Source organism: Diuraphis noxia, unplaced genomic scaffold, assembly GCF_037042655.1.
Source record: "Diuraphis noxia isolate RWA-SAM2 unplaced genomic scaffold, SU_Dnox_SAM2 contig0005, whole genome shotgun sequence".
NCBI classification, from domain to species: domain Eukaryota; kingdom Metazoa; phylum Arthropoda; class Insecta; order Hemiptera; family Aphididae; genus Diuraphis; species Diuraphis noxia.
The window spans coordinates 39177568-39190016 of NW_028301715.1; the positions used below are offsets into that span (position 1 = coordinate 39177568).

A 12449-nucleotide genomic window follows, 5' to 3' on the forward strand; every position below is an offset into this window, starting at 1 on the left:
AAGTTATAAATATAAACATGGTTTATATAATCACCAAAAGTTTAAATGTGGAGTTCAACCAAAATTTGGTTGTAATCTTTGTTTTAAAAAATTTTCCCATTAACTCTACGGAATCATATGGTTACGATTCATAAATTAGTTTTTTAATTATCTAACATATATAAAGCTATTACAGTATTTACAAACACAAATAAAGTTCTTACCATTAAGTTTCACTATAAATTAAATTATCTCTATTATTTAATAAATGAAGCTTAGCAATACAGTGTAAAATTGTTAATGGACTTGTCAGATGGAAACCACAAATGCGAGTGTATCATTCTCTTATGACTTCTTATTTAGGAACAAGTACAAACTCTAATCAATATTCAAACCATGTATTTTATTAAAATATTGTATTATTATATTGATATATTTATTACTGTTTCCAAATTCCATCATATTACATACTTTTGTATATTATTTGGTACCTAGCTTTAAGTTATAAATATTACTTGAAACTTTTATTTATAATATACTCTTCTTAATAATAAAAGACATGACAAATCATTGAAAATAAATCAAATGTTTATATTATATTATTTATGTTGATTATACTTGTAATCCTTTTTCTGACTATTTATGATAAATTATCATTAATTTTTTTAGTGTTATTTCCATGATTATTCGAAAGTAGAGTAATATTATTTCCATTAATTTTTGATATTCCGTTTGATTTGTTTGTTGAATTAAATTATTCATTCAAAAGTATTAATTTTTTGTTTTTATTTTAGCCATTTGCTATATATTATTAGAATATTTGAGTGCATTAAAATTAATATTGAACTTTAGCTTTTGATTAATGGAATACTATTGAAATTTTTTAAAACATTTCCTTAATTCCTTCTGCTTTATCATAGCATATTAAATATTATAATCTTTATTAAATAACTGCTTGAATTTTTTTAATTATATTTTTTCCAATTTGAGATACATTTATATTTAAAAAGATAACACACAATTGTTATTTGTTTTAGTGTTTGTAAACAATTTTGTATGCAACAACAATTGCGGCCGAAGTTATAAATATAAGCGTAATTTATATAATCACCAGAAGTTTGAATGTGGAGTTCAACCAAAATTTGGTTGTATTGTTTGTTTTAAAAAATTTGCCCAAAGAGGAAGTCTACGAAAACATATGATGTTAATTCATAAAATACTAGAATGCTGAAACAGAAAAATAATTAATAGATTGTATCTTAAAACTGTAACAATTTATTAACTACACCAAATTTCAACATTTTATGTAGTTAACTAATGGACATTGAAGCATACACTTTGTTTAACTAACATGATGCCTGAAAATTTATAAAACCATATTGCTAACTAAACTTTTAAAGTATTTCATCTATTCTTTTTAAATATGACATTATTGTTTAATAACTCATAAGATGTTTTGATTTTTAAACTATTAGAATTACAAAATCTCATTTGGCTGAACTAAAATTATGTATGTTGTATATTTGTAAGACAGGTATAACAATTATATGAATTCACATTCTTCTAGTTCAATTTATTATATGTATATTTAATAATATAATGTATATTAATCAAATGCTTGAATTATTTTATAATGGTTATTCTCCAATTTTGGGTACACTTATTTTAAAAAGGATGCACAGAAAATAAAATTTTTTTGTTTTAGTGCCTGTCAACTATTTTATGTGCAACAAATGCGGTCGAAGTTATAAATATAAGTGTAGTTTATTTAATCACCGGAAATATGAATGTGGAGTACAACCAAAATTTAGTTGTAATCTCTGTTTTAAACAATTTGCTTATAGAGGAACTCTACAGAAACATTTAGTCTTGATTCATAAAATATTGTAACTATTAAAAAAATACAAATTCTATATATTTACAATTATAATCTGTACTACTTTTTACTGATGAAACCAAGTTTTTATTTTTTATTTTTTATGTAACTACCTATAATGAATTTTTAAATACTCATTCTGTTCCATCAACATAATACTTGAGGAGTTTATTTATTCCTAAACTATCTTACGAATATAAACATTACTATGTTAAAAAATTTCATCTTTTTCTTTTTTTATGCTTATTAAGTATGAAATTATAATTATATAATTCTGAATATAAATTGTATGCCTTCTATATTTTTTATTTTTATTTTTTGCTGAATATTTTATAAGTTTTCAATAAATAATACTTAAAGTTCTGTATTTGATGAACAAAAATTGTTCACATAATTTTCTTATCTCCCTACTATGCTTTATTATATGTGTGTTTAATATTGTAATTTGTATTTCACAAATTATCGAATTATCACATAATTATTATTCACTGATTTGCGGTATACTGGTTTAAAATTATTATATATAAAACAACATTTTATGTTTTAGTGCCTGTCGACTATTTCATGTGTTACAATTGTGACCGAAGTTATAAATATAAGGGGAGTTTGTTTGCTCACCAGATATATGAATGTGGAGTTCAACCAAAATTTAGCTGTAATCTTTGTTTTAAACAATTTACTGTCAGAGGAAGTTTGCGGAAACATTTGATCTTGATTCATAAAATATTATAACTATAATAAGAATTAAAAATAGGTACTGTATTTTTATACAATAATAATCTAACTATAATGAATTTATAATTTACACATTCTGTGCTGCTAAAATTGTGCTTGTGAATTTTATTTATTTGCCAACTATCTTGTAACATACTACAACGCCAATTATTTAATTTTTTGACTAAATTAAATACATTTTCATTTAATAATTCTGAATATGTATATGCCTACTAATCATTTAAATTTGTTATCTTAATATTATTAGTGTATACAATAATTAACATTTGAATCCCGTATTTGATCGACAAAACACAAATCATATTTTGGCACAATATTTTCTTAACATTTTATGTCTAAAATATATATAATGATTATCAAATAAATGCTTGCATTTTTATAACTATTGTTTTCAGATTTGGAGTAAACATTTAGAAATTTAGAAAAGATTACATACAATATAACATTATTTTTTTTAATGTATGCTAACGGTTTTTTGCAACAATTACAGTCAAAGTTATAAATATAAGTGTAGATATGTAATCACTCGAAGTATGAATGTGGAGTTCAACCAAAATTTAAATATAATCTTTGATTTAAACAATTTTCCCTGGGATCACTTTTGCAGAATCATTAACTAATCATTTATATTACGATGATATGTAGAAAATTATGTTATTTGTTTAGTGCGTATAAAGTATTTTATGTGTAATAATTGCAGTCAAAGTTATAAACGTAAATGTAGTTTGTACATCAGAGACTTGAGACTTGACCTGAGAGTTCAACCAAAATATAGTTATGATATTTAACAACAGTTTAAGTTTGAAGTTTTCAAACATTAATGTTGTTATACATTTATAATAAATTTTAAAGCATATTTTATTGTATCGACACATAATGATTAAATGACTAAATTATTTGTAAACTATCTGGAGAATATAAAACTAATATTTAATATTTTTATTTTATTTTTCTTACAGATCTAAGCATGTTATATACAACATCATTGATTAATAATTCAAAATGGAATAATGCGGCAAAAGCTACAAAAATTTTTACTGTCAAAGATAATTAAAATATAGAGTAATAAATTACCACAGTTTAATGTAAACTCTGTAATAAAATGTTCACATGACTTGATATTTTTAGATACCATAAGGAATAAAAACAATATTATATTTTTCATTCTTTCTTTATTTGTGTTTGTTTACTATTAGTTAACTGTTAATGTAATGTATATGTATAAAAAATATTACTCTTAAAAAATTAAAAACTTATAAACTATAATTAAATTTTTCAACTTAATTAATAAACCCTCTAACAAGTATTTTAAGATACTTTAGAATTTTCGTGTATTCAAAATGAAAACTATGTATTTTATTGTTTTAATTGAATATTGTCTTCTTTTGTGATTAAACTCATGTATTAAATAATACTTAGAATTTTGGCATGAAACCATTCTGAAGAACATTTTAAGAATGTATTTTTACTTTGATAAAATAATTGATTATTATATTATGATATTGATTTTTTTTATTCTTTGCTTTCTGCTTTTAACTTAATCCTATTATTATATTAATAGGTAACACAATATTATATAAAAATCTGAGTTCATATTATATTCTCTTAAAAACTAAATAACCATTTAAAATATATCTGTTTATTTTTAATATGTATTATCTTTCAGTTTAGCTTGTAAGGAAACATATTCATTTTTTGATGATTATTTTATTTAAGACATACTTATTTCAATAATCTACATTAATTAAAATGCAGTGATGCAATTTTTTTGGTGTTTCATATTATACTATTTGATTTGTATGTTGAATTAACTATTCATCTAATAAATTATTATTTTTTAAATTTCATTAGCCAAATATCATTAGAATTTAAAATAATTAATTCTTGAACTTCTGTATTTGTTACAATATCAACTTCGCACGACATTCTCTATACTATCTATGCTTAATTATGTGCATATTTAATTATATAATTTCAATTCAACAAATGCATGGATTATTTTGAGATTTGGCATACATTTATATTGAAAAAGATTACAAAGACTTTTTTTTTATTGATTTTAGTGCCTGTAAACTATTTTATGTGCAACAATTGCGGTCGAAGTTATAAATATAAGCGTAATTTATTTGCTCACAAGAAGTATGAATGTGGAGTTCAACCAAAATTTAGTTGTGATATTTGTTTTAGAAAATTTGCCCACAGATCACATCTACGAAATCATTTGATCACAATTCATAAAATAATATAATAAAGAAATGATGCTGCAATGAAATAAATATACACCCTTAAATGTATTATAGTTGTTTAACTGAATAAGTTAAAACAATTTTTATTTTATATTTAATTGTATTCATTAATATACCTAAACAAAAGTTACCATCGCCTTTGTTTTCTTGCTTTAATTTTAGCAAGTAACAAACATATTCAATTTTAGAAATGTTTTTACTTCATATAATTTGTTGTAAAATGATTTTAATTTTGTTTATTTTAACATTATTCTCTGAAATTATAATATTTGATTACTGTAAATATCTATAATTGAGTTCCTTAGTCTAATACTGAGTCAGTTTTAAAGTATTTATTGTAAAATACTTCACAAGTATATAATTTGTTATTTTCTTTAAGTTTTCTATTAAACATGTATAATGTTAAATAACCTCAAACTTCAATTTAAATAATACAATGTATGGTGCAAATCCAAAATATATTTGTGTTTACCAAAAAAAAAAAATTAAAAAATAACAATAATATTCTTAATTTTGAGGCACATCAAAGTTGTACAATGCTGTATTAAATTAACACTGATCTAAGTTTAAGTAACAAATTATGTGTCTATTTATTTATTCATTTTTCTCTGTAGACTTTTAAGTTTATTCTTTTGTTTGATGTTATTTATGTCTTAATATTCATAAATATAATTCCTTCTTTTTTAAAGCTTGTAGTACTAAACACAGTTATCTCTGTCCTATACATAGTGAGTATAGGAAAAATTAATCTTTCTACTTCAGTCTTCAAACATTGGTAATCATACGGTAGAAATTGAAATATCATTACTTCCTTATTATATAAAAATTGCAAATTATTTTAATATAACCAAATCTAAACATGTAAGCAAACGTAATGTAAAAAATAAAATAACTAATGGCCTTTGTTGCTGAACTTGTAAATGATCAATAAAAAAAAAAATTATTTCAACAGGGATTAATTTTTATATATATAAACTATAAATAATTAATTTAAAAACTTTATTGAAAATCTAAGTATTAAAAAATAGCTTTTACATAATTATAGACCCAGTGACAATTATTTAGTGGTGTTTGATTACTCGGTATCATACTTCTATTAGTATTTACAAGACCTTAATTTGACAGTAGTAGATTTGATAACTTTAATTTTTTTCTTGTCAAATATTTTTATTCCCCTTAAAATTTAGGTTTATTAGACAAGCCATACAAGTTATTATTTTTTAGAATTAATTTGAGTCTGCTATTAACTTGTGATACATACTATATTGCTTATGATGTGTGCACTACATAAAATTGTAAATGTATAAAGTAATCAGAAGTTAGTACTAAGAATGACAAATATATTATATTATGTAGTGCTTCAATTTTACATGTATTTAATGAAGTTACTCAATTTATCCACATTTTCATACCCCCTATAAATGCTTATTTTTTAATCAATTTGAATCTATTGCAAATTAAATCAACTCATTAATGCATTTCAATGTGTAGTACCCAACTGATTTATAAATTTAACTCTTCGTTAGTATATTACTTTCTATTATTAATCATATTATATTCAATATTATCATACTGGCTTATTATTCAGTTGCTATAGATAAAATGTATACATGCAATTTTTCAAAAATTTTACCAGAATATTAGTGCATGAATTATGGTAATTATCGCAATTTAAAAATATTTAAAATACCTATATTTTAGTAATCAATTGTTTTAATTCGAAGTTTCAGAGTCCTATTTGTTGGTAAATATTTTTATAAGAATATTGATCTCAAACACCATATGATTTTTGCTTGTGTAAATATGTTTATCAAATAAATTGTTAATTGACTTGACGTAATGTTTATTGATTTTATCATTTTTGTATATGAATACATGTATTTATTATAACTTATAAATATTATATTTTGGATTTACCGCGTGTGATATTCGATTTCGTTTCATGGCGCTTATTTTTACCGGCATTGATTAAAAATATACTTTTATTATGTATTTATGTAGGGTATATAAATACCTACTATGTATGTATATAGTAATATAATATAATATGTAAATTTTCTTATAGCATTCGCTGTTTAAGCTTATTATTGATAATAAAACGTATTGTAGTTGACATAATACATTGTTTTCTGTGACTTAATTTTGCGCTGTCTTTTGTTTTACAGAAAACAACAATTACTTCTCATTCCCGTGTCCTCGGTGCAACAGGATGTATAAGCACAGAGCTAGCTTGAATAGCCATCTAAAGCTCGAGTGCGGCGTAGCTCCACAATTCCGGTGCATCGCGTGCGGTAGACAATTCACCTGGAAGCAACACCTGAAGCGTCATATGGTCTCCGTGCACAAGATTTTGAACATTAAATAATAGAGCTGTGCCCACGATTTAAATATATCAATACTTTTACCTACGGCTTATACAAAAAAAATGTATACATTTTTTTTTTTAAACTTAGGTATATTATAGGTAGTTTGAATTATACAATTTTGAAGTACAATTTCTGTTTAAAAAATATTGGGACAAACGTTACCTACTATGGAAAATTTAAATAATATGGAATTGCTTTAAATGAAAAATGTATTTTAATCAAGTATCTATTTTATAAAAACGTATTAATATTAGCAAGAAAAAATTTTCTGAAAACTTCCAAAACAATTACAAATCTGGTGCCTGCATAACGGTAATTTATCAGCTCTGTGGATCCGTGAAGTTTTGACTAACAAAACAATGTTTGCTGTGTACCGAACCTTCGATATTCTCATAAATTGATACATGAGATGATAGTAATATCTGATATGATATATATATATATCATATATGATACATTTTCCTGATAGTAATATCTGCGCTAAAAAGTATGATTTAAACATGTAGAAAAAATAAACACCACAACAGGATTTAATGCCTTAATTTCGGTACAATTTTACATTTATTTATTTATTTAGAATTCCAACGGGGGTAGCCCTTTTAAAATATATAATGTTGTATACAGACCAATCATATCCTATGTGAATCCGGCGAGTGCGAATGAATTCTATTCTGACCATGGTGTTTCGCCGGACCCACGTAGGACACGGCGTTAAAGTATCACAAGTTGTGTTAAAAAGTCTAAGAGAATGGAAACTAAATTAGCTAGGTTCTAAGCTTTAACAAAAAAGGAGTCAATAGTTGATTTTAAATTAAAGGATGTGATGAAAAAAAGATCTTGATTTATAGAAAAGTAGGAAGGAATACGGAAATTAACTTAATATTTAAAATACTTTTGAAAAATGCCAAGATTGGACGATTACATTTCGTTCGTTTGGAAAGTATTCTGAAGGAAATATTTTTATAATTTTTATAGTAGTTTAAAATAGAATCCCGGTAATTTTTTAACAGATCTCGTATACAAAAATACTACCAACAAATTTTTTAATTGTACAAATTACATCTATCAAACAATTCCGTTTAGTAACGGAAGAATATAGTATAAACGCGTGATTTAGTTAATTATTTTAGTTGTAATAATATATATTATATGATATGATATTTCTCAAGATCACACTTGCATTCCCTTTGAATTGTTGTTTATCTGGATGAATAAATAAATAAATCATAATATATATTCGTAGTGTATATTATGTTCGTTGTAAAAATATACCTCCCCTTGATCATCAAGGGGAAACTTGTAGACGTAACTTGTTGTTCTTAGTGGTAAAATTTTAAATGTTCCAAATAAAGCCACTAAACAATAATACTTAACTAAAAGTTAACAAAATATTGTAATTATAATAGAATTTGTAATTCATTTTTATACTCTCACTTTCATACCTAATTAGTAGGGCTCGGAACTTATTGAATTTGCATATTTTTATTGAATAGTCCAATAAGTTGCCAAGTAAGACAGAAATTTGTTTCAAGTTGTAACGAATTTAAATACATCAAATAAAAATTGCATATTTTTGCATATTTTGTGGTTTTAATGAAAACATGCATTTTTTCACAATAAATATATTTTTTTGCATATAACATGCTATATTTTAAGTACGACTTGAATATTTCTTATAATAGTTAATAAGAGTTTTCTGTGCACTATCGAAATCAATTATTATCGATAAACGTCAAATAAAGATAAGATATTTGAACAGAACATTCTGGTTTTTTTTTAAAAATAGTTTCCTATACGGCTCGTCATTACTTGCTGCTAGCTATATTGTACACATATCAGTCTCGTGTCTTGCGGTCTCGTGTGCGCGTCTTACGATCATAATATTTTATTTTTATTTTTGTTGTAAATTTTACTACATTTTGAATTTAATTTCGTTTCACAACAAAAATGCCTAAACAAATAACTAGTGTTTTAGTTAAAAAATATATTGCAGAATTTGGGTCAGATGTTTTTTCAGCAGACCAAAATGTATTGTTTTGTAACTTTTGTGAAACGAAAGTGAGCGTGGATAAAAGGTTTATTGTCACCCAACATCTTAAGACGGAAAAACATAAGCGGGCAGCTAAGCGCGTTGAAAATTTCACAAGTAAAATACTTACACAACCGTTTATAACGGACGCTACGAAAAAGTCTATATTCAATCGCGATCTATGTAAGGCTTTGTTGACAGCCAATATACCTTTGAATAAATTATCCAATCCATGTTTTAAAGAATTTCTATCGATGTACACTGGTAAAGAAATTCCTTGTGAATCAACGTTAAGAAAAGGTTATGTTAATGAAATTTATGAAAATACAATTCAAAAAATCAGGAGTTATGTTCAAAATAAATGTATTTGGGTGTCAATAGATGAGACAACGGATGTTACGGGCAGATATGTGGCAAATGTTGTAATTGGTGTTTTAAATGAAACTGAGCGTAATAAGATTTTTCTTTTACATTCTGAGGAGCTGGAAAAATGTAATCATTCCACAATTTGCAAATTATTTGACAGATCAATGCACTTACTTTGGCCGAACGGTGTTCAGCACGATAAAGTATTATTGTTCCTTAGTGACGCTGCCCCCTATATGGTTAAAGCTGGAGAAGCCATTAAATTATTTTATTCAAAAACTATACACATTACTTGTTTGGCCCATGCATTTCATAGGATCGCGGAAACTGTACGAGCAGGATATCCGAAAGTTGACAAACTTATCGCAAACGTGAAAAAGGTTTTCAGTAAAGCACCTTCTCGCATTCAATATTTTAAATCAATAGCTCCATCTCTATCCCTACCACCTGAACCAATTTTGACAAGATGGGGTACTTGGATAAAGGCCGCCAATTACTACTGTGAACATTTTGAGCAAATAAAATTAATCGTAAATTCTTTTGATGACAACGATGCAGTATCAATAAAAAATTCAAAAAAGTGTCTTTCTGATCAAAATATTGAAGCCCAACTTATATTTATTAAATCAAATTTTGAATTTTTACCCGATTTAATTACAAGACTTGAAAAACAAGAAATTCCACTGGTAGATTCCATTTCTATTGTCGAAGAAGCAAAAGAAAAATTAATTAAAATTAATGGAGAAATGGGGAAAACAATTAAAATTAAGATTGAGTCTGTTTTATCAAAAAATAAAGGCTATCAAGCAGTTTTAAAAATATCAGAGATTTTAAATGGAAAAGAAGACACAGATAGATTACCCGAAGATTGGAGTTTAAATGATCTCACATGTATGAAAAACTGTCCAATAACATCAGTTGACGTTGAACGTTCGTTTTCCGCGTACAAAAATTTACTCACTTCCAATCGACAATCGTTCAAATTCGAAAATATCAAAAAATCTTTAATTGTTCAATGCAATTTCCAAGGTAAAATAATATACAACACTAAACAGTAAAAATAGGTACTTAAAGAACATTGTTTTAATTTTTCAGAGCCAGAAAACTCAAGAAAAAATGTTTCCGAAGAAAACTCAAACTGAAACTTTTGACTATGTTTAGTGTATAAACGTATGAATACTAATTTTTATTCACATTTGTATTATTTATATTATTAATTACTATTTATTAAATTACATTTAAAATAAAAATAATAATTTAATTACATATTTCAGTGCATATTTGAGTGCATTAAATTTTTTTGTGCATATTTTCGTGCATTTTTGGTAATATTTTAATGCATTTTTGCATGCATATTTTCATGATTTTCAATGCAACAACTTCCGAGCCCTACTAATTAGCAATTATTTATACTTATTTATAATTTAAGTTTTAAAACAATAGTACCGAAAAAACACAAAATTAATAATTTGTCATATACTTTTACGTATTTTACGCATCAATCAATTATACATATTTTTTTAAATAGAATAGTAATATATATTTAATAAAAAAATATTCATAGTATTTTTTTTTTTAAACAATACAAATACTTTTCATTTTTATTTTTGCCTGATTTAATATAGACATTCAGTTAAACGTTTGAGCATTTAACTTATTGTCTAGACGCATGGATACTAAAATGCCTAATTTGAATATAATATATGCCTAAAACATACACATATTTACCAAAAAAATTTTAGTAGGATCCAAGCAGTTCTTGTTATTTATGATTTATTCTTACTTTTTTAAAAACATATATTTCTACTATTTTAAGTACCTATACGATTTGTATAATGTTGAGTATTCATACATTATGTCCTGATTATAATTTATGTGTACATTAATATACATCCCAGTAATAATATGACTTTTTTTTTTTTAGATGGTTGTGCAAATACTTTGATTTATTTTAACTGCCATAAATGCGAAAAACAATACAAACGTCGTTCTAACCTAATGTTTCATTTGAAATACGAATGTGGTGTAGAACCAAAGTTCAAATGCGTAACGTGTAGTCGCCAGTTCAAACAAAAACAAAGCTTAAAACGGCATAATATAATGATTCATAAGTTATTAATATTATAAATTATATTATGTATATACTAGACTGTTATATATCAAAACATATATTATGTATTTAATAGAGGAAGGAATTGATCTTATTTCTTGGAAAATCAATATTGTTAAACAAGTTTGTGGTTGTGCATAACACTTTATTATTATTTACTTTAATATTTATAGTATTATACTTGTATTGTATATTGTATCAATATTAAGTACATTATCCATGAAAGAAATAATAACATGCGAGCAATGTATTAAGATATAATGTATTACCTACGTTGAGGTATGGATTAATATACATAAATATTGTGGTTGGTCGTAGTTATATTCAAGATAAATCGCCAACTTATCCACTATGTATTCAATTAACTTTGTTAGTATATAGTCGAATATACAAGATACCATAATACCTTATATAATTGTTTATAAATTATAGTAAATCATTTTAAGTATCTATTATGATTATAAATCATTAAGATTTAGTTTAATATGTTAATTTTATTTACGAATTCGATAAAACAATTTTTGTAGTACAGTATTTATTTTAATACATCTCATTTTTGGAAATGGTATTGGTCTATTTATTGTATATATTTTATTTACTAAATAATAACTTTTAATACTATAACAAGTTGTGTTGACAACAATTAATGCAGCTTTATATTATAAAATATTTATTTAAAATTTAATAATCGTTACAAACTATGAAATTTCTAAAAAATTACATTTTTAATATTTTCCTCAGT

The 12449-nt window shown here is 24.6% G+C and overlaps 1 protein-coding gene and 1 long non-coding RNA gene across 2 annotated transcripts; both read left to right on the forward strand.

Moving 5' to 3' along the window:
* Window positions 1-2402: 2402 nt before the first annotated feature.
* Window positions 2403-4090, forward strand: LOC149055320 (uncharacterized). Its single transcript, XR_016192096.1, has 2 exons — window positions 2403-2609; window positions 3550-4090. It is a non-coding gene; the product is annotated as an uncharacterized LOC149055320 (long non-coding RNA).
* Window positions 4091-7001: 2911 nt separating this feature from the next.
* On the forward strand, window positions 7002-12270 carry LOC149055321 (uncharacterized). The gene is made up of 3 exons (XM_089229917.1): window positions 7002-10626; window positions 10693-10767; window positions 11522-12270. Exons 1-2 carry the CDS (start codon window positions 9150-9152, stop codon window positions 10737-10739), a joined length of 1524 nt encoding a protein of 507 aa, XP_089086043.1. The 5' UTR covers window positions 7002-9149; the 3' UTR covers window positions 10740-10767; window positions 11522-12270.
* The last annotated feature ends 179 nt before the right edge of the window (window positions 12271-12449 follow it).